The sequence below is a fragment of the Nannobrachium achirus genome, assembly GCF_963921795.1.
Source record: "Nannobrachium achirus genome assembly, chromosome: 6".
NCBI lineage: Eukaryota > Metazoa > Chordata > Actinopteri > Myctophiformes > Myctophidae > Nannobrachium > Nannobrachium achirus.
This window is the reverse complement of record NC_137815.1, coordinates 22006720-22029829: the sequence shown is the minus strand read 5'-3', so window position 1 is coordinate 22029829 and position 23110 is coordinate 22006720. Positions and strand designations below refer to the sequence as shown.

At 42.1% G+C, this 23110-nt stretch overlaps 1 protein-coding gene across 2 annotated transcripts; it reads right to left on the bottom strand.

Annotated features, from left to right (window-relative positions):
• Positions 1-1271: 1271 nt before the first annotated feature.
• Positions 1272-22724, bottom strand: LOC308287669 (mannose-1-phosphate guanylyltransferase catalytic subunit beta). 2 transcript variants are annotated; one of them, XM_080728905.1, is made up of 10 exons: positions 17237-22724; positions 11698-11830; positions 10747-10827; positions 10505-10553; positions 10151-10296; positions 8402-8560; positions 7468-7546; positions 5735-5862; positions 4683-4865; positions 1272-4328 (listed from the first exon to the last, which is right to left on the bottom strand). In XM_080728905.1, the coding sequence occupies exons 1-10, from the start codon at positions 17302-17304 to the stop codon at positions 4197-4199; spliced, it is 1158 nt and encodes a 385-aa protein (XP_080585031.1). In that variant the 5' UTR covers positions 17305-22724; the 3' UTR covers positions 1272-4196. The 2 variants fall into 2 exon arrangements, with proteins under 2 accessions (XP_080585031.1, XP_080585032.1); XM_080728906.1 differs by having other exon boundaries at positions 17181-22723.
• Positions 22725-23110: the final 386 nt, after the last annotated feature.

Sequence of the window (23110 nt, the reverse complement as noted above, 5' to 3'; positions counted from 1 at the left end):
CTGAACTTCTCACCCTATCTCTAAGGGAGATACCAGCCACCCGTCTGAGGAAACCCATTTCGGCCGCTTGCACCCGTGACCTTATAGGCCTACTTTCGGTCATGACCCACACTTCATGACCATAGGTGAGAGTAGGAACGAAGATTGCTCGGTAGACAGAGAGCTTTGCCTTCCGGCCCAACTCTTTTTTTTCCTTCACAATCATCTTTATTTCATTATATCTTGTGTGTCATGTTTGAAGTAGGCCTAAACAAAGGGAGAAATGCATTGCCATTGGTAGATTTGCAGGCTTAACTCATTGCAACATACTTCCTATGCATTTAATGCATTATAAACATACTTATAATACATTATAATAATCTGCTTATATAACACATACAAACTGCTAATTACTTTTACGTTTCTGAGGACAAGCATAACACATTTTACAATGACATATTAGGCCAATTATTATAATACTTAATAATTACTGGAAACTTTTGGCAAGGATCATAGTTGTAAAAACAAAACATTTCATGTAATTGTTGTAGCCTACTGTTATAATGCGAGTGATTATATAATAATAGTCAAAACAAAGCCCATGAGTATACCAACAACTGAAGTGTGTGTGTGTGTGTGTGTGTGTGTGTGTGTGTGTGTGTGTGTGTGTGTGTACATATACTGTATATGTCAACTCCCATCTTTTATTTATGAATCTTCGCCTATGCTCTCTCCTTCAACAATTCTGATCTTGCCTGCCATGAACAGTCCAGCTTTCTCAGCTCATAAACTTGCCTTGACGTCAAGCTCTGCAATTTTAGAACACCACTCTTTCATAAATATAGTGTTTTTCCTCCACAATATAGCTTATGAATCATTAACCTTTAGGAGTTTAAATATATAGTCGAATTGACACCTGTGGTGTCTTGCCTCCCTGCTTGCAAAGTGCTTCCGGGCATGGTGTGGCCTTAAAGGGGAGAACCACCCATTTTGAACTATGTAATTAATATACCTTTGAGTTGTTATGTGGAAATAAATAAAAAGTAAAACAATCAGTGAGCCACATTATGTGATGGTGACGCCCCCTGCTGGGACAGATGAGTTATTGCTAGGTGTTGTCCCAGCAGGAGCCACCATCACATCATGTGGCTCACTGATTGTTTGACTTTTTTCTGATTTGTGTCTATCAAATATCTTAATTACCTGTACAATGAAATGAATAACGATAACACACACCCTCAAGTGTAATATTGCTTAAAAATACTGTTGTATTAAAGAATTACACAAGATAGTTTTATGTTTTGTTCCCTATTTTTATTGGTTTTGTAGCAAAATGAGACAGAACATTTGAGTGTGTTCCATCCATTATATTCATCTCATATAAAACAATACATTCAAACACAGTGGATCATGTTGTTTGTCCTTTTTTCAGTGCTGAATATTCTGGGTCTTTAGAACTGGTTCCATATGTTAGCACTAAATAACATTTATGACAGAAAAATAACTACGAAACAATTTGAAACCATTATCTATGAGATCAGCTGTGCTTCAATCAAGTGTATACAAAAAAAGAAAGAAATCCCAATTAACATTTCATATTCAATTTCAACCTTTTAGATGAAAACAACATTTTCTTAAAAGGACCACACCAGTGATCTGTCATGTTAAGCCCACTGAGTCAGACTACAAGTCACTGCATACTGATCTTACAAAACATACGGCTGTCAGTTTGATTTAGGAGGAACTTTGTTCTAGTCATTTGTACAGAGCAGGCCATCAACACATTTATTTTGATTGTTTTCTAATGCCAACAACATTAACGGAAAACAGTCTACCCAGTACCCATTCATTCAGAAATCTCAATCTCTCTCTCACACACACCCACTCGTTGAGAATCAGCAGCACCCATCATCACCCCTATACAAACTATTGCTTCACTACTGGGATAACCAGCTAACCAAGCTAATGTTGGCTGCATACTACCTAAAGTTTTAATTCTCTCATAGACATAAGCTGTGATAAGCGGCCACCAGCTCCCTGTCTGAGCTTGAATAATAGTGTCTTATACTAGACTCGATGTGAGTTCAAAGCTAAAATAGCAACAGCTAAACAAGATTACAGGCTTCATATTTCCCTTTATAATTATATATTCTGCATAATTTCTTTCTTCCAAACTAAGGCCACATGTTTGCTAAATGACATCAAGTTTTGTTTGGGTATCATGTGTGTCTATGGATATTTAAAAACAGAAGTTATGTAAGTGGAACTAAAACTTCCAATGTCTTTTTTGTATTCATTCTGGAGCACGAAAATACGGTTAGACATTTCAATGCATTTTAAAGCATGGACTGATTTGAGTAAACTGATTTACAATCCAAATCCAAACATCCATGTGTTTCAACATTGACTCAATTATTGAGGTAAGTTTGATGGTGTTTTAGTGATTTGGGATAGCATGTAAACAAGCAGGAAAACGACAACGGTATGGTCCTTTAAAGTTATACCATGTAACTTTTTTTATAAAACAAATCTTAAAATTGTCCTAACTCTTAAATCGCTAAAGTTTTAGAACACCCACACCGTTATTTTCAGCTTCTGAAGCCTTCTCTTTATATATTTTCTTCTAGCAGTGACAGGGGCGGGATTTCCCAGCAAAATGACGTCATCATACACTACCGGCCAATCACAGCGAGGGTTATACACTGCCGGCCAATCACAGCGCATCTTGAAGTGGGGTCGCTAGCTATCACAATAGGGCGGCCATATTTGTAGGCGCCCGTGTGTCTCTATCTATACTCGGGTGAAACACTCCGTTTCTCCGGAATGCCTGAACGCACAGGAACCAGGGACCCCTCCAAAGATAGATCTCGGCGAGATGGAGGCAGACGCGGGGGTGACGCGGGGGTGTGAGGCCCGGTCCGCAGCGAAAAACGGCCGAAAGACGCGGACGCTACTGACCACTAGTTGAGCAACTTACACAGTATAGCTTTAACTAAAAAGAAAAGATGCATAACAGAACAAGACCCTCACAGACAGACAGACAGACAAAAAATACTTCCAGTCTCGTCTACAAACCAACATGACATACATAACAAAGAAATGTCTTCAATATTTCTCTGCAGTTGTGCAGACATGGACAGCTATTTGGCATAACATCTCGGGCTAGTTGCTAAGCATCACACCAGTCCTCCTGGCCTCCCTTCACTTGCTGCAGATGAGTTTCAGAATGGATTTTAAGATTTTCAGGCAGGGCTTTCTTGATTGTTCCACATCACACTCAGCTCGTCACTTTGGGTGATTGGGCTTCAGCCCTAGACTCTAGAAGGCCCTGGCTCAGTGCCTCAGTGTCATCTTTGAAATCACTTCTGAAAACCTACTTTTATGCCAAGGCTTTCTCTTAGATAATTTTGTTTATTGTTTTAATAGTTGTTATAATTGTTTATCTCACCATGATTTTTTAACCTGACATTTTCAGCGTAAACTTAAAAGAACGCGCTGAATCGTTTTTGGGGTCCTGTATTTTATATTGACACCACAAAGCACTTTGTAACCATGTTTCGAAAAACACTTTATAAAGTTCATTATCATTATTATTATCATCATCACATTATTATTATTATTATTGGTTATTATTATATTAACTTAATATTAGAATTAATTTCATAATCAAACCTTGATGTCTCACTTTTTAAATCGCAATATGAAATCAGATGTAACTGTTTGAGTGCTCCGTTGACTGTTGAATGACTGCTGTTGAATCAAAGAACAGAGCGTTGGTGGAAGCCGTATGTTACTTGAGAATAACACCTGTGTGTGCGCCTGTGACCACAGCCGTTGCATGTTTTCTATGAGTGATTCAGTGGTACAGTAGCATTTATGGTGGGATTATTGTTGAAACTGGTGTGAAACCCTACTGTAGTTGTAACTTATGTTACTCAATGGGAGGTTACGGAACACAGTCCGGCACACAGTCACCAAGGTGACCTGGCAAACGTAAAGTACAGGTTGGCATCATCACCGGTCGCTTCGAAAACCCTCCTCAGAACAATGTCTTACAATGAAAACAAGCTTGTTCTGCCACACCTGCGTCCATGCATGTCTCTCGGTCGACACGGACAGTCTATTTATTAGTAACTACTGTTATTATCACGCCGCTGGCTCTCTGTGTCCTTCTTGCTCCTTCAGTGTTCTGCTGATGTGATTGTCTGAGGTTTTTTTTACATGATGATCCGGGGTTCAGGCACCGAGTCGCTGATAGATTTGTGAGGCAGAACGTTGGCTCCGTTCAGGTACAGCTCGTCGTTGACGATCACATCCTCCCCAAGTACCGTTACGTTCTCCATACGCACCTGCAACAAACAGCAACCAGTAGAAATTAAACTAATGAAAAGTATTAAAAAGCGCTTCTAACTCCATTGGATCCTCAAACTGTCGATCAAACCACCTTACTCGGATTTACCGGTAGCTGTTTTTTCCATCGTTTAGAATGACGAAGTTTGACCAAATTTTTGGTCAAAAACCTCCTAACTCCACTTGAGCTGTATTTGGGTAAACTTATGATAAAATAGGGACACATTCAAGTATTTTTATTCATGTATTCATAAAGTGTATATAGCAGGTTATACATAAGGATAATCTATGACAAACGTGCCGTAATGATCAGTGACAGTTGTAGTAGTAAACCATATTTGTTCTGAACTCACCCATTGGCCCACAGACGAGCTCCATCCCACAATGCAACTCTCCAGCCAGGAGTGGGATCGAATGCGCGCTCCTTTCAGGACGGTGCAGCGCTTTATCCTCACGCCATCCTCCACGACCACACCTGCTCCGACCGTCACGTTAGGCCCTATCGTACAGTTCTGTCCTATCTGAGCTGTAGGGTCCTGCAGACGGACACACACAGAGGAAGACGGACAGACACAGAGAGAGGCAGAGACAAAAAGACAGATGAGACAGAGGGACGCACACAAACAGACGTTAGCAAAGAGACTGAACTAACTTTAAAGCCTCATTCACACTCATGCACTGTGGTTAATATGTATGCCTGAACACAAATGTCCAACTCGTGGGACCTGAAATGCAACCGACTTGACTGTGTTGGCTTCCATTGCGTTAAGTGGGCGTAATGTCCCAATTTAACCGAAAAGGCTCAATGTGTAAATGGAGGAGCTGATTGTCTTTTGAATTTACACAGAGCGAGTGGTTGTTGATGACGTTTCTATTGTCGAGGAGAGCAGAGGCTTTCCTCCCCAAGGTGTTTGGAGAGACATTTGATCACTGAAAAACCGCACTCTCGTCTGTACATAGAGAGCAATCTTATTTGTGCAGCTCAGAGGACGGATCATTTTGATGTCCCGACCTGATACCATGGACCCTGTCTAGAGCAGTTTAGGCTGCGACCACCGAAAATATTCATATTTTAACTGGGGACCCTCCACCCAGACAAACACTTGGAATGTAGGAGTTGGGGTATTACGTTTAGTTTGACTCTGTTCCACACAAATATTGTGAAAATAGCAGATTGAGGGGTTGCGAGCTTATAGATCGGCTATTTTCACAAATATTGCCTCTTTCTAATATTATTCGACAATTTGGCCAATGTTTCTACAGTGTACCTTTAATGCAGTAATCTAGGGACCCCCCCCCCCACATTTATATTTATTTAAAATAGAAAAAGTGGTAGAATAATTGTTATTAAAGCAGTAGAATAATCGACTAGATAACCAACTGGCCAAACCAATCAGATACTCACAACTAGTACGTTTCCAAGGAAGCTGGGTCCTGTGCGCAGCTTCTCTGGCGCGTTTTGTCGTAGGGAGTGCAGGTACATACACATCCCTGTCAGGAAGTCTTTAGGCTGACCAATGTCCATCCAGAAACCTACACACGCACACGCACGCGCGCACACACACACACACACACACAGCATGAATCAGTCTGTAGCAGGTTTTAATTGTACCACGGGTGGGTGTAACACATTAGCAGTGAAATTCCTTCATACACTGGTGCAGGAGGTAGGAGGAGGGACAACCCATTTAGGCCTAGAATTATTGAATGCTTTAACCAGTGAAAAATAGCAGATCTACAAGCTCACAGCGCGGCACCGAGTGCCGCGCTGCGAGCTTGTAGATATGCTTGTTGACCCGATTGTTGACCCGATTCTATAAGTGTCTTTTGAATCCTTATAAGATTTTTTGAAAAACCTATGTTTCTATGTCAGCAATCTGGCCAGCCAGGGACCACCCAGAAGCAAAATTTGAGTTACAAACGTTCGCTTTGAAAATGTATATATTCAAAGATTTGCACACATTTTTACGTATTTTTCACTGGTTAAAGCATTCAATAATTCTAGGCCTAAATGGGTTAAAGAGCACCACATGTCCCACAGACTCTACTGGTCTCTAGTGCTGCTGGTTTTCTATCCTAGCAGGACCTCTAGTGCAGCTGGTTTGTATGTGAGGCCAGATAAGAATTCAGAGGCCAGACACTTACGTTTGGTAGCACTGTGAGCTGCAGAAACCAAACACAAGAACGCCACACATTTACAAACATGACTCTACACATTTACAACCATGACACAACACATTTACAACCACGACTAGACTACAGACATTTACGACTTACAAACCATGACACAACACATTTACAACCATGATTAGACTACATATTTACAACATACAAACCATGACACAACACATTTAAAACCATGACTAGACTACAGACATTTACAACATACAAACCATGACACAACACATTTAAAACCATGACTAGACAGAGACATTTACAACATACAAACCATGACACAACACATTTACAACCATGATTAGACTACACATTTACAACATACAAAACATGACACAGCACATTTACTACCATAACTCTACACATTTAAAACCATGATTCTACACAACTACAACGTACAACCATGACACAAGTTACACAACATATTTACAACGGTGAAATGTCATTGTTCCGACGTCCCATTAGTCCGACACTGGTGAATGCTAAGAATGCTGCTAACCTGCCGACGCTGGTGAATGCTAAACCTAACCCTAACCCTAAACCTGACCAACGTTGGACTAATGCGATGTCGGACTTATGGGCAGTCCCCTTTCAACCATGAAAAAACACATTTACAACGTTGAATAACACAACAAATGTACAACCATGACACATTTACATTAACCATGACTAAACACTAGAATGTGGGTCTAGAAGGTGTGGGGTGTTGGCCAGGGAGTTTCAAGGAAGGTATGAACAGACATCCTGTGTTTTGGACATACAAGATTTTCACCCGACAACGACGATATCTGAACTGTGGCTGGAGTAGCGGGAACTCCACCGTCGCCCCCCTGCAATGTTGTGGCCCTCGGCTTGGTACCCTAGACATAATTCGGCCCGTGGGGAAAACTAATTGGGGAACCCTGGGGTAGACGAATATTAACATTAGTAGTGTCAGCAGCAGCAGTACTGTAGCATCATTACCTTGTAACTCCATGGCATACAGCTGTCCCTCCTCTGCCATGACAGGGAAGATCTCCTTCTCTATGGATGTTGGTCTGAGCTGCAGAGACACAATGACACCCGAATAAACAGAATGACCTGAACACTAATGTAGTCGCAACATAATTTGCAGTTTTTTAATAGCCAACGCAAGATTTTAAAATGATACAAATGCCTTTAAAGGTTAAAACAGGGGTCTTCAACAGGGGGTCCAGGACCCGGGAGGCTCTCTCCATTCCGACATGTCGCCACTCCGAAATTTACTTCTTATTGTCGGAGTGGCGACACTCCCATGGGGGTTCGGTTTAGGGTTAGGGTTAGAGATAGGGTTAGTGTCGGAATGGAGACATGTCGGAAAGGAGACATGTCGGAGTGGAGAGATCCCGGGACCCCTAGGGGGTCCTCAGAGTTACTACAGGGGGTCCTCCAAATCTTTGTGTGATAGAAGCTTTTTTTATTTTCCTTTTCTATATTAACCACTTGAACCCTAGCGTCCATATTCTGAGAACTTTAGCCAAAAATAGCAGATCTACAAGCTCACGACGCCTCGCGATGTGAGGCGTTGTGAGCTTGTAGATCGACTATTTTCAGCAAATAGGTTTGGTGTAGAGGGGAAAAAGAGCAGACTAAGTACAGAGTGATGGGTCAAGTTTATTAAGTATTGACGGTTCAAGTGGTTAAATATCTGGAAACACAAATTTACATGAATCCAAAATACACTGATGATTATGCCGTCAAACAATGAAACTATATTGTATCTATGGGTTGTGGGGGGTCCCTGATTCATCTCTCTCTCGACTAAGGGGTCCTTGGCCTGAAAAGGTTGAAGACCCCTGGTTTAAAATCCTGTGTGTGTGTGTGTGTGTGTGTGTGTGTGTGTGTGTGTGTGTGTGTGTGTGTGTGTGTGTGTGTGTACCTGTATGCGTTTCAGTATGTGTGTGTTGAAGATGTACATTCCAGCGTTGATCTTGTTGGAGACAAAGGTTTGAGGTTTCTCCACGAAGCGCTGGATTCTGCCGCTGTCCGCCTCATAAATCACAACACCGTATTTAGAGGGCTCCTCCACGCGGGTTACCTACACACGCACACGCACGCGCGCACACGCACACGCACACGCACACACACACACACACACACACACACACTCATTAAAACACCATACCAATTTCCTAAATGCCACAATTGTCTTTATTGTGCAAGTGTAGACACTGTGCGGGTCATTCTATTTTGTTCTAAACATCAAAACCTGACATCTGTCTAAAACAGTGGTTCTCAACCTGCGGGTCCCCAAATGATTTTGGGGGGGTCCCCAGATGATTAACTTAATGTGCAACACTGTTTTCTCAATCAACAGTAAACATTCAACATTTAATTATATAGCATGTTTCTAAAGTGACAATTGAAGGACATTTTAATACCTCTGAAAGGACAAGTTAAACATTGGCCAAATTGTCAAATATTAGAGGCAGAAATTTTGAAAATAGACGATCTAGATCTAGATCTGCTATTTTCACAATAGAACCGTGATATACAAAATGTAATGCCTCAACTCTTAGTGCTCGTCAGGGTGGGGGGGGGGGGGGGGGGGGGGTCCCAGTTAAAATATGATTATTGTGGGGTCGCAGCCTGAAAAGGTTGAAAACCACTGGTCTAAAACATCATTCTGCACATCTTGTGGACAAGCCAAATGTATGTCACTGCTGACCCCTACTGGTTTATGCGGTGCCCTGAGACAAAAAAGTGTGGGAACCCTTATACAAATGCCTTTTAAAGTTCTACAACATTTTTCAAAATGTTCAAAACCTCACAGCCTCATGTGCCGCCTCACTTTTTTTAAAGAATAAAATGTAATGTTGTACAATTTAGTCTAAATAAATACCAAGTAGAAACTATGCTACGATGACTAAAACTAAGACTAAATATATTGACAATTTCATCAACAAATCTAGACAAAAACTAGACTAAAATGTTAGACAGGGACTAGTGGAGAAGAGACCCAGTAGAACTAAAAGACAAGTAATTTTTGGTTGCGCTCGGGTGTTGCGCTCTGAAAATAGCAGAACTACACTACAAGCTCACAACTCGCCACACTGCGACACGTTGTGAGCATGTAGAATAGATCGGCTATTTTCAGCATGCAACCGACTGTAAAATCAGTCATTACGCCATCAAGGCCTTTTTGTTGAGAAAATCAACTGTAGATTTAGTTGACTGAAGTCGACTAAAACTATAATAAAACTTCATATGACTAAAATATGACAAAAACTAAATTACATTTTATTCAAGAGACTGACTAACTACTGTAAACTGACTCACTAAATCAGTGGTTCTCAACCTTTTCAGGCCGCGACCCACAAAATAATCATATATCTTTTTTTTGACAAGCACTAAGAATTGAGGCATAAAATAGCAGATCTATATGCTCGCAACGCGAGGCGTTGTGAGCATGTAGATCGGCTATTTTCACAATTTCTGCATCTAATATTTGACAATTGGGCCAATGTTTAATTTGTCATTTTAGATGAATTAAAAGGTGTTGGCCTGTTTACTGTTGAGTGAGCAAACAACGTTGCACATTAAGTTAATCATCCAGGGACGCCCCAAAATAATTTGGGGACCCCCTGCTACAGAGCTGACTGTCTGTCTGTCTGTCTGTCTGTCTCACCACTATGGTCCCCTCGTTGCCATGGCGCTTGTGGAAGGCGAGGAGGTCTGTGAAGGGGAAGTCGCAGATGACATCCGAGTTCAGGACGAAGAAGGGCTCATCCTCGTCACCACCCAACAGCTCTTTGGCCAGAGCCAGGGGACCCGCTAGAGAAACACACACACCATACAGAAATATACCATAAAATAGCATGCTTATATTGCATTATTTCATTACATTTCTAAAGCTTCTAGATCGGATATGTTTGGTTTATTTGGTTGTTTGCTTGTTGGTTGGTTGTACATTATTTTTGATCCTTTGGTTCAAGAAAGGTGCCATATGGTAAGGTCCAGTAGAAGTGGTATATGGACTCACCTGTTCCCAGTGGCTCCGTCTCATGAGACAGAGAGATTTTGATCCCAAGCTACCAATAAAACAAAGCATATTATTATTATTATTACAACAGTAACCAACTATTTCAAAATAGCAATCTACATGCATACAACGTGTTGCAACACTTTGTGAGCTTGTAGCTCTTTTTGATCATTTGCATCACAAAGACATTTTTTTGTAGTTCTTCTGAGTGTCAGATGCATTGTGGGAAATGCGGTACCAACCCTCTGTTCCTGTATTCTCATCTCTCTCTCCAGCAGATCAGACATGTAGCTCACAGCTAGAATCACATGGTCCACACCGGCCTGCACACACACACATATACAGTACAGTTATTCAAATGGCTTTGGATACAAAACGGACAGATAATTTGGTAATGAAGCTTTGACCTTTTGACATTAAAAATTATGTAGTATTTTCGACCAAGCAATCCGAATCCGATCAGAGTTACGACACTAGCGCTGACTCTCATTGTAAGAATTGGAATGCGAAAATGCTCACTCAGTTCCTATGTTTGGAACTATCGCTGGAAGCACGGAGCAGTGAACGAAACGCTAAAAGCCCCAGGACAAAAATCCACTCGTCCGAGACAGTTTGCCCTCCTGGCCCCCAAACTGTGGAATAAACTCCCTGTCGCACTTAGAACAACAGACTCACTCGCAAGTTTTCGCCATGGACTGAAGACTCACCTTTTCAGACTCCACCTAAAACCATAGCACTACTGAAACACTCAATGACCATACAGGAATCTAGTTAGCATTTGTTTTTTTTAGGTTTTTAGAATCCTTTTTCTTATAGATTGATATTCAAATGCATTTGTTATATTGTTGTTGAAGTTCTGACATGTTATCTTGTTTATTATAGTGATGTATTATCTGCTTATTGTAAGTCGCTTTGGATTAAAAGCGTCTGCTAAATGCCTAAACTGTAAACTGTAATCACTGGAACTCATCTTTTTAGTCAAGGAACAAAATGACACTGAGGGTGCGTTCAGATATCCAGCACTGAGCGCATTGGCCAATACAAACTAATATGTGAGTGTGTTCCTGGTGTGCATTTCCGAACGCACCCTGAATCATTGAAATGAACGATAATTCCCACCACTAGTGGATATAACTCTTATCTTGACCAGCACCAGCGGTTGGTTTGTTTATGGTTATGAGTCTTTCTCTCACCTTGACCAGAGCCTCTACTTGGTGCAGGAGGATTGGTTTGTTGCAGAATTCCACCAGTGGTTTTGGCACACTCAGCGTGAGGGGGCGGAGCCGGGTTCCATAGCCCCCAACCAGAATCAGAGCCTTCATTGTCCTGAAATCACCATGACAACAGATTGGAACCAACACAGTTCACTTATTTTGTAACAAAAGAAGGGGGAAAAAATCACATAGAACAGTAAAAACAGTGGAGTTGCGATCATAGACTTTTTGTCCCTTGTATGGGTGTCGCCATCATTGTTTTAATGGTACCCCAGGAATCATAAGGAATGCTATTGGCTGCCAACGGTCACGTGGAACCGCAGGGATACATGGGAGAATGTGGTGTTGAGCCTCCCGAAATACAGCACACGAAGAAGAACACAGCAGGCTAGTATCAGTTTAGTTGGCCACGCCCCCCACAAATGTATCATCAATTTTAACATAAATGGGACCATATTTGCACAAAACGCATATCATAGGGATTGAAAGGGAGTTTTTCACTAGCGGCAGGAACCATAAAGTATTTATGACAACGTTTATTAAGGTTAGAAAATCAAAGGGGAAAACGAATGGGGTCCAATGTAGACAAATTCTTTTTGGTACCTCGCGGGGGGAAAACAGCGCAACTAGCGGAAGTTTTAGTTCCGTATTGGATTGGTTTTAAATCGGTGGAACTATGCCCCTGGTTGCGATGCAAGTTACATATCTAAACATAACTTGAATAACATAAATAATTCATCACTTAAGAGAGATCTGGTCGTGAACACTGCTGAGGCAGCTGGAATTGGATGGAACTGGGTGATTTTTGATTCAATTCTCAGAGTAATCCATTATTGAGACAGCATTATCAAATTACTTTTATTTTCAACTGTACCCTAATACCCAGTGCCCTCAGCCCGCATAGTCTGTGTCGAAGTGTCCATGACCAAGATAGTTGGGACAGAATAACCACTCGAACCCTAGTGTCCCTATACTGGGCATGTCATAATAGGTGAACTTTCATTCTGAGAGATCCCAGACAACAAAGTATATACAGGGTTTAACCCATTTCGAACGGGTACACATTATTGTGTATCATTATTTTATGCTTTAACTATTGAAAAATAGCAGATATACAAGCTGCGAGCGCCGCGAGCTTGTAGATCTGCTATTTTTGAAAAATCATGAAAATTCGAAATTTTGAGCCGTTTCTATAAGTGTCTTTTGAATCCTTCTAAGGTTTTTTGAAAAACCTATGTTTCTATGTCAGCAATCTGGCCAGCCATCGTCAAAGAAAAGGTCCTTTTCACTTAACTGGAGCCCAGTTAGTCTGTTCTTGAGAGACAACTATGTCAGTGGTTCTCAAACCTTTTCATGTCAAGGACCCCCAAAACAATATGTATTTGGCCACGGACCCCCATCTCAAAATATTTAGTTCCAGGGACCCCCCAGAAGCAAAATTTGAGTTACAAACGTTCGCTTTGAAAATGCATATATTCAAAGATTTGCACACGTTTTCACGACTTTAAAAAAAATAGCAGATCTACAAGCTCGCAGCGCGGCACTCGCTGTGAGCTTGTATATCTGCTATTTTTTAATAATTAAAGCATCCAATAAGTTTAGGCCTAAATTATACAGGGTCTTCCTGATGTGTACTTGACAAATACCCCAACAACCACAACTAAAGGGTATTACACACATGTACAGAATGTATTTATCCTGCATTATCCAGAGTTCTGATTCTGATACATGATCCATCACATTCACACTGAAAGTACAATGGTAACACTATCTGTCTCTGTAGCCTCATCACCAATGTTGCCAGATTTTGCGAGAGAAATGAGCAACCAGGTCTATGAATGAAAACAAGCCCAAACTAAGTGATAAACACACGAGCACTTCAAACCTACGCACATACATGGACTATTTGAAAATAGACGATCTACAAGTTCATATTTGATTTCATCACGTGATTGTGAGTAGATCTACTATTTTCCAAAAAATCTTTAAATAAAATATGGAAGATTTTTGTAAACAACAACACAAAATGGTACAAAACATTTTCTGATGGGGGTTAGGGACAAATACACTGGTTTAAATAATAATTTAAAAATTTGGAAGCAAGCCCAAATAACCAACTACACTTTTACGCCCATCCAGTTTTTATGATTACTACACTTTCGAAAAAGCCCCCCAAAAAAAACACAACCACAAAGTCACAAACTACCAATATTTACAAGCAACTTTCCAGAAAAGGAAGCTGAAGGTCGCTTATAATAAGCGGACATGGCAACACTGCTCATCACTCCTGGTGCCTGCAGCGAACAGCATTGTATGGATGCACTATTATTGTCTAGCGCCCCCTGAGGGCAGGGGCTGGAACCACTCATCAGCGCTGTGCTAAAATGACAAACCTGTTTGTTTGGAACAGTAAAGGGATTAAAACATTACTACTACTGTATGTATGTATACCTCTGATATTGTATCACTATCACAGTGTTATTACTACCTCAGACATACTACGCTGTTAAACTCATGGTCCCATCCTATTTTAAGCTGTAGATCGGTATTTTCTCCAAATTAATCTGTGGAACAGAGTCAGCAAAATGTAATGCCTCAACTCCTACATTCCAAGTGCTTGCTATCCCACCTGTTTTGTATCTGTTATACATCACTATCCGGACACACACTATCGGTCCACACCACACCCAACCTCCGTCACACAACTGCACAACAAAGCCATTGCTTGCATTTCATCTCAATATAGACCAAGACAATACACACCCAGTCAATCACCAGTTTCACCACCTTGCCCTAGAGCCGATCTACAAGTTCACAATGCACCTCATCGCAACACGTTGTGAGCTTATATACATCTGCTACTTTCCCTATTTAAAAAAAAGAATTGTTCATTAATTGTAAACAAAATAGTCTGATACCTGGCTGCAATCTTCATAGCTGCCTTAAAGAACAGGGCTGAGCGTGGACTGGTATGTCTTTTTATGTTGTTATTGCTGTTATTGTGCGTGTGTGTGTGTGTGTGTGTGTGTGTGTGTGTGTGTGTGTGTGTGTGTGTGTGTGTGTGTGTGTGTGTGTGTGTGTGTGTGTGTGTGTGTGCACGTGCACACGTGCGCGCGTGGATGTATGTGTTGTTATTGTCTGATGTACAGTGAGTGCAGTGTTGTACAATAAAGTCTCATCAACAGTATATTCTATTACTGTGTCAGTAATACTGTGTTATAGTCTAACACAGCATTACTACATCTGAAATAGTACTAAATTGGGCCAGACATCCCAATTTAATATCAAACCATCATATGATGGATTATTGCCTGACTGTGGCAAGTAAATAAAACGTTGTGGCAGGTGGAGTTTGCATTCAGGTTTCCTGACTGGCAAGTGTATTAGAGTGAGGAAGCAACTGTCTTTATAGTTTGCTATAAACACAACATAAAATGTCTGTGCCTGGAATTTCAAATACGTTGTATAGCTATTGAGATATTTGACATAAATATTGAGGTATTTCCATATCTCTCAGCCCCAGAATTCACAAGATGAGTACAAAAAAAAATGAACAGTAATAAAAAAAAAATACCTACACAGTAGGCGACCCGTGGGCCATTTGCGGCCCGCGGGGGGCTACTGTCTGGCCCCCACCAACCCCAGTAATAATCGTGGTATAAGAGCAGCAACAACACTAGTATATCGCCGTTGTCGGGTGGAAATCTCGTATCTCTAAATTTGAACGTTCTTTCGCAAATCAGACAAGGCCGTCGCACAAAAGTAGTGAAAATAGCAGATCTACAAGCACACAACGCCTCGCACCGCGAGGCGTAGTGTGCTTGTAGATCGGCTGTTTTCACTAGTTTAAATCATTTTTAAATGATAAATTCAAAACGAACGGTTTTGGACATACAAGATTTTCACCCGACAACGACGAAAACTGTTGCTGGAGTTGTGGGAACGCCACCGTCGCCCCCTGCAATGTTGTGGCCCTCGGATTGGTACCCTAGACATAATTCGGCCCTTGGGGAAAACTAATTGGGGAACCCTGCCTTAGAGTCAACCCCTGATGCCCTGATTGTTTGAATAATTTAACAGTTTGCAATTAGTACAGAGGTACGATTTATAAGGATAATACAAAAAGGCCCAGGGGCTCGTTTCCATTGTGGTCGTCCTCTGTTATGTAATGTGTTAGTATCTGTCTGAGACACAGCAGGTTGAGCTGGCCTAAAGACCTAAACCTGATCCAGTAGGACTGCATTCCTGACAACAATCACTGCACATATTGATCTGCAAGACATGGATCTTCAACAGGGGGTCCTCAGAGTTACTAAGGGGGGTCCTCCAAAACTTTGAGTGATAGAAAGTTTTCTCCTTTTTTACATTAAACACTTGAACCCTAGAGTCCAAATTCAGAGAACTTTGGCCAAAAATAGCAGATCTACAAGCTCACAACGCCTTGCGCTGCGAGGCGTTGTGAGCTTGTAGATCGGCTATTTTTAGCAAAAGAGCTTTGGTGTAGAGGGGAAAAAGAGCAGACCAAGTACAGAGTGAAAGGTCAAGTGTAATAAGTATTGACGGTTCAAGTGGTTAAATATCTGAAAACACAAATTGACATGAATCCAAAATACACTGATGATTGTGCTGTAAAAAGATGAAACTATATGGAATCTATGAAAAGGTTGTGGGAGTCCCTGCTTCATATGTCTCTCAACTAAGGGGTCATTGGCCTGAAGACGTTGAAGACCCCTGTGCTAAGATGAATGAATGAATGAATGAATGAATGAATTTATGAATTCAATACTATCCTGCAGGTGGGTGAGTAATGTATAGACACGTACTGCAGTGTCCAGCCAACAGTTACAAGTGCAAGAATCTCAACCGATTTAGAAGTAAACAAAACGACCCTGCAGTGTCTGAAAGACAGCTGCAAGATGCTACTGTTAGCATCTTCCAGCTAGCCTCCAACAGTCCTGTAAACTAGAAGTGTAGGGTTCAAGCGTTTAGTCTGATTGTTTTGATATGTCAGGGTCCTACATTCACTCTATGAGGCTCAGCAGTATCTGCACATAAGTACTGACACACACAGACAAACACACTTAGTTGTGTGTTTGCACACAACTTTCCACAGTTCATTGACATTCCAGCTCACTGTGCTGCTAAGCTAACAGCAGATTTGTTTAATATTAGTACTACTGACAATAATAACACATCAAGATTACATCTAATAACTCGGTATAAACACAGCAGTGATAATATATAGTGTTACTTTTAAGTTTTAAGCATATAACTATGCTTTTTAACAGACAAGACACAGCAACACCTAAACAGTTACAGTTTAGACAGTAATTCTAGCTTACAAAGTACACTTTCAAGGCATAAAAGCTACTATTAAATGAAATGTGTTGTTGTTGTTGTTGTTATTAATGATCAGGACAGGAGTAATAGTAGTAGTATTACAGATAGAGAGTTGTACTTACAGTGAGAGTATGTGTGTATAATAGCAGGTGATGATGTGTAGTTGAATGACACGTACATTACAAGATCAGTATTCCACTGTTTCTGTTCCTGCATCCGTAGTGGGCGGGGCCTGGACCGTACCATTATGTAGTTTCGATAGGTAGGTAGTTACCGTACCAACCGGTCCGGCGGGTGTCGCTCACCGAAAAGAGCAGATCTACAACGCCTTGCGGTCTGCTCTTTTCAGCGAGCGACACCTACTTGCTCGTCCTCCTCGCCCGGCAGGCAAGCGGTAGTTAGATATACTTCCATCCTCGCCACCAGACCAGTGCAGTCCTGTCCAGTTGTCCCGCCTCTTCTCCGACTTCTGACCAATCAGATGGCAACAACGCGGCGAGGAGGAGGTGTGTCATCTCCATTATTATTAGTCCCATTCAGAGCAGTGTACGCAGCACGCACGCACACACACACGCACGCACACACACACACGCACACACACACACACACATAGCCGTGGGAACTAATTTGAGGCAGGAGGGGCTGTCGATCGTGTCACGCGCGCGTGCAGTGACACGATCCCCGCGCGCGCGCGCAAAAAATTGCGGTTATTTGCGGATTTTAATTGTGTTTTATAACCTTTTTTGCATGTTTTATTCGGGTTTCCGCGGTTTATTTTTTAGCTAAATGTAACACAATTGGGAACTGCACACTAAACTTTCCCTTTGCCTCTCCAAACGGGCTGTGGACAGTGCGGAGACATATAAAAAATGCGCACACAGTGGCCATATGCCACTGATCTGATTGCAGCCAGCAGGATATTATTAGATGCTATATTGTCCGCCGCATCGGTCCAGACCCCAGTGTTAGGAAACAGCTGGTCAACTTCTGGTACACCATAGCCATTAGCCACTAGCTAGCCCAAACATTAGCCTAGCCAGGCAGCACAGCAGCATAACATAGCATTCATCATTACAAGTCTTTAGCCACGACTCACCAGTGAGGACGCCAGGGCTAGCAGAGGGCGATGTGTAATGCCTTCATAGCCTAGGTTGTGTTGTCTTGGTGTTCTGTATATTCCTTTTATGCCCGTATTGTTATAATTCACCCGAGTCCATGTCTCATGACGCATATGTTACGCACGGAGAGACAGACGCTTAGACAAGTTAAAAGGGAAGTCCTTTGAAAGCCATTTCCTGTCTAAACAGTGCCCAGAAGCACATTTCAAAACAAGAGCCTTTCTTTTTTTTTTGTCTATACAATCGATCATTCAACACATGTTTATTTTGAAATTGTACTGGAAATAGAAGTAGCCAATAGCTCCTACTTCACGCCACTGATGTCAGAGCCTCTACTTGCCGATCGGCAATATTTTTCCCCCAACCCCCCTTTAGGGGGTGCGGTGGGGGGTGCGGTGGGACGTGGGGGAGGGGGTGCGGCCGCACCCCCAGCACCCCTACTTCCCTCGGCACTGCACACACACACACACACACACACACACACACACACACACACACACACACACACACACACTATTTCAGCCAGAATGTCCATTGTGTTAATTTTCCAAAGATTTGCTATTATTTCCATGGGGTTGTTTAAAAAATGAACCCCATGGGACAGTATTTCAGTCTGGTATCTGGCAGACCCTTAAACCCTTTGGGTTTCTCAAAGTGGGTGCTGCGGCACCCTAGGGTGCCGTGACGCAAGTCCAGGGGTGCCTTAGTCAGAACACTTTGATCATATTTGGAATGGACCTGAGTTTCTCAAATCTCTTCACCAAAAATAGCCGATCTACAAGCTCACAACGTGAATAGGGATTCATGATTAACAGTGTTCATGATTAAACAAAGTTAAATAAAGTTATTTACAATCTGTCCTAATCTCTCAGGTTCACCTTGCGACAAGCCAACAGGCGATGACCCCTGGGATTTGAGGTTCATATCGTATTTGTACAGTTCCACACTGATTTCTGCTGTCTGTGATTCACGGTGAAAGGGTTTTCTTGCATCTCAGAAAGACGTCTGTACAAATCTACACTGCACAAACATGCTACATAATATGGCCCCTAGTGTTTGATTATGACAAAATATACACTGTAGCCTATGTGATCATGACCTGAAGTGCAAAAGTGTGAACTGTAATGTTATGGAGAATAAAGTGGCAGTGTAAAAAAGAAATGCATGTATGAAACCTGATGTTTTTAAAACATGTTTATTGCGACCGTCAGGGAGCAGTTTACTATGAAAACCTCCACCGGCCGTCCGTCCGTCCGTCCGTCCGTCCGTCACATGGTCACCATCAACAAACGTCACACCTTTGTTGATGTTTAAATCGAAGAGTCTTGGTCAAATACTTCTGTTGGTTTCTGCACTGATCATTTATACAATTCAGCTGTGTTTGCTCGTGTCATCATGATGAGGTCATAAATCAGCCATATAGCATTAATGGAGCCACCTCCATTAATGCTATTAAAAAGAAGAAGAATTATGCTGCTTCTGTATAATATTATGCCCAATTTAAGGAGGCAAGTCTGAACAAATTAAAAGTACTGAATTAACAAGAGCTTGTGAATAAATAATAACTACATTGTAGATTGTAGACTGTTGACTGTGATTTGGGAAATGCTCCCGTCAACAACAGTCTGGGGCACGGAAATAGAAACGATGAGTGCGAGATAAAGCGTATGTGACGCAACCGCTCCCTTGGTGCAGTAGCAATAACATGTCCTACTGGAAGCGTTATGTCTTCTTTCAATATTTCTGGGGGCGTTATTTCATCTTTCTCTGGTGTTGGTGTTACCTCCATGATGTTTTTTTTGGATCCACAAACTCACTCAGTAGATCAGGGACGTGCAGAGAATGTTAGAGAGACAGGGGCTGAAATTTCGGAAATAGCAGACCTCCAAGCTCACAACGCTCTGCGATCCACAGTTCATTGACATTCCAGCTCACTGTGCTGCTAAGCTAACAGCAGATTTGTTTAATATTAGTACTACTGACAATAATAACACATCAAGATTACATCTAATAACTCGGTATAAACACAGCAGTGATAATATATAGTGTTACTTTTAAGTTTTAAGCATATAACTATGCTTTTTAACAGACAAGACACAGCAACACCTAAACAGTTACAGTTTAGACAGTAATTCTAGCTTACAAAGTACACTTTCAAGGCATAAAAGCTACTATTAAATGAAATGTGTTGTTGTTGTTGTTGTTATTAATGATCAGGACAGGAGTAATAGTAGTAGTATTACAGATAGAGAGTTGTACTTACAGTGAGAGTATGTGTGTATAATAGCAGGTGATGATGTGTAGTTGAATGACACGTACATTACAAGATCAGTATTCCACTGTTTCTGTTCCTGCATCCGTAGTGGGCGGGGCCTGGACCGTACCATTATGTAGTTTCGATAGGTAGGTAGTTACCGTACCAACCGGTCCGGCGGGTGTCGCTCACCGAAAAGAGCAGATCTACAACGCCTTGCGGTCTGCTCTTTTCAGCGAGCGACACCTACTTGCTCGTCCTCCTCGCCCGGCAGGCAAGCGGTAGTTAGATATACTTCCATCCTCGCCACCAGACCAGTGCAGTCCTGTCCAGTTGTCCCGCCTCTTCTCCGACTTCTGACCAATCAGATGGCAACAACGCGGCGAGGAGGAGGTGTGTCATCTCCATTATTATTAGTCCCATTCAGAGCAGTGTACGCAGCACGCACGCACACACACACGCACGCACACACACACACGCACACACACACACACACATAGCCGTGGGAACTAATTTGAGGCAGGAGGGGCTGTCGATCGTGTCACGCGCGCGTGCAGTGACACGATCCCCGCGCGCGCGCGCAAAAAATTGCGGTTATTTGCGGATTTTAATTGTGTTTTATAACCTTTTTTGCATGTTTTATTCGGGTTTCCGCGGTTTATTTTTTAGCTAAATGTAACACAATTGGGAACTGCACACTAAACTTTCCCTTTGCCTCTCCAAACGGGCTGTGGACAGTGCGGAGACATATAAAAAATGCGCACACAGTGGCCATATGCCACTGATCTGATTGCAGCCAGCAGGATATTATTAGATGCTATATTGTCCGCCGCATCGGTCCAGACCCCAGTGTTAGGAAACAGCTGGTCAACTTCTGGTACACCATAGCCATTAGCCACTAGCTAGCCCAAACATTAGCCTAGCCAGGCAGCACAGCAGCATAACATAGCATTCATCATTACAAGTCTTTAGCCACGACTCACCAGTGAGGACGCCAGGGCTAGCAGAGGGCGATGTGTAATGCCTTCATAGCCTAGGTTGTGTTGTCTTGGTGTTCTGTATATTCCTTTTATGCCCGTATTGTTATAATTCACCCGAGTCCATGTCTCATGACGCATATGTTACGCACGGAGAGACAGACGCTTAGACAAGTTAAAAGGGAAGTCCTTTGAAAGCCATTTCCTGTCTAAACAGTGCCCAGAAGCACATTTCAAAACAAGAGCCTTTCTTTTTTTTTTGTCTATACAATCGATCATTCAACACATGTTTATTTTGAAATTGTACTGGAAATAGAAGTAGCCAATAGCTCCTACTTCACGCCACTGATGTCAGAGCCTCTACTTGCCGATCGGCAATATTTTTCCCCCAACCCCCCTTTAGGGGGTGCGGTGGGGGGTGCGGTGGGACGTGGGGGAGGGGGTGCGGCCGCACCCCCAGCACCCCTACTTCCCTCGGCACTGCACACACACACACACACACACACACACACACACACACACACACACACACACACACACACTATTTCAGCCAGAATGTCCATTGTGTTAATTTTCCAAAGATTTGCTATTATTTCCATGGGGTTGTTTAAAAAATGAACCCCATGGGACAGTATTTCAGTCTGGTATCTGGCAGACCCTTAAACCCTTTGGGTTTCTCAAAGTGGGTGCTGCGGCACCCTAGGGTGCCGTGACGCAAGTCCAGGGGTGCCTTAGTCAGAACACTTTGATCATATTTGGAATGGACCTGAGTTTCTCAAATCTCTTCACCAAAAATAGCCGATCTACAAGCTCACAACGTGAATAGGGATTCATGATTAACAGTGTTCATGATTAAACAAAGTTAAATAAAGTTATTTACAATCTGTCCTAATCTCTCAGGTTCACCTTGCGACAAGCCAACAGGCGATGACCCCTGGGATTTGAGGTTCATATCGTATTTGTACAGTTCCACACTGATTTCTGCTGTCTGTGATTCACGGTGAAAGGGTTTTCTTGCATCTCAGAAAGACGTCTGTACAAATCTACACTGCACAAACATGCTACATAATATGGCCCCTAGTGTTTGATTATGACAAAATATACACTGTAGCCTATGTGATCATGACCTGAAGTGCAAAAGTGTGAACTGTAATGTTATGGAGAATAAAGTGGCAGTGTAAAAAAGAAATGCATGTATGAAACCTGATGTTTTTAAAACATGTTTATTGCGACCGTCAGGGAGCAGTTTACTATGAAAACCTCCACCGGCCGTCCGTCCGTCCGTCCGTCCGTCCGTCACATGGTCACCATCAACAAACGTCACACCTTTGTTGATGTTTAAATCGAAGAGTCTTGGTCAAATACTTCTGTTGGTTTCTGCACTGATCATTTATACAATTCAGCTGTGTTTGCTCGTGTCATCATGATGAGGTCATAAATCAGCCATGCCCAAATATAGATTTTACGGGTTTACATGCTTACTCAGTTATTCGTTATGTGAAAGTCCTATGACGTCAATGATATCTGACATCATCATACATACATTCCCTTTTATGCCCATAAATGGAGATCCCCTCTGTAGAACCAGCCACTGACATCACTGTAATGTCAGGGGAACCAAATCCCTTTTATGCCCATATATGGAGATCCCTGTGATGCCAGGGGAACCAAATCCCTTTTATGCCCATATATGGAGATATGGA

Excerpts from the sequence above, each read along its gene's own strand:
- LOC308287669 (XM_080728905.1), bottom strand. The coding sequence starts at position 17,304 with ATGGTACGGTCCAGGCCCCGCCCACTACGGATGCAGGAACAGAAACAG. Across the intron at positions 10,828-11,697 it reads AAGTAGAGGCTCTGGTCAAG|GCCGGTGTGGACCATGTGAT; the intron begins GTGAGAGAAAGA and ends GTGTGTGTGCAG. Across the intron at positions 4,329-4,682 it reads GCTCGTCTGTGGGCCAATGG|GTGCGTATGGAGAACGTAAC; the intron begins GTGAGTTCAGAA and ends TGTTTGTTGCAG.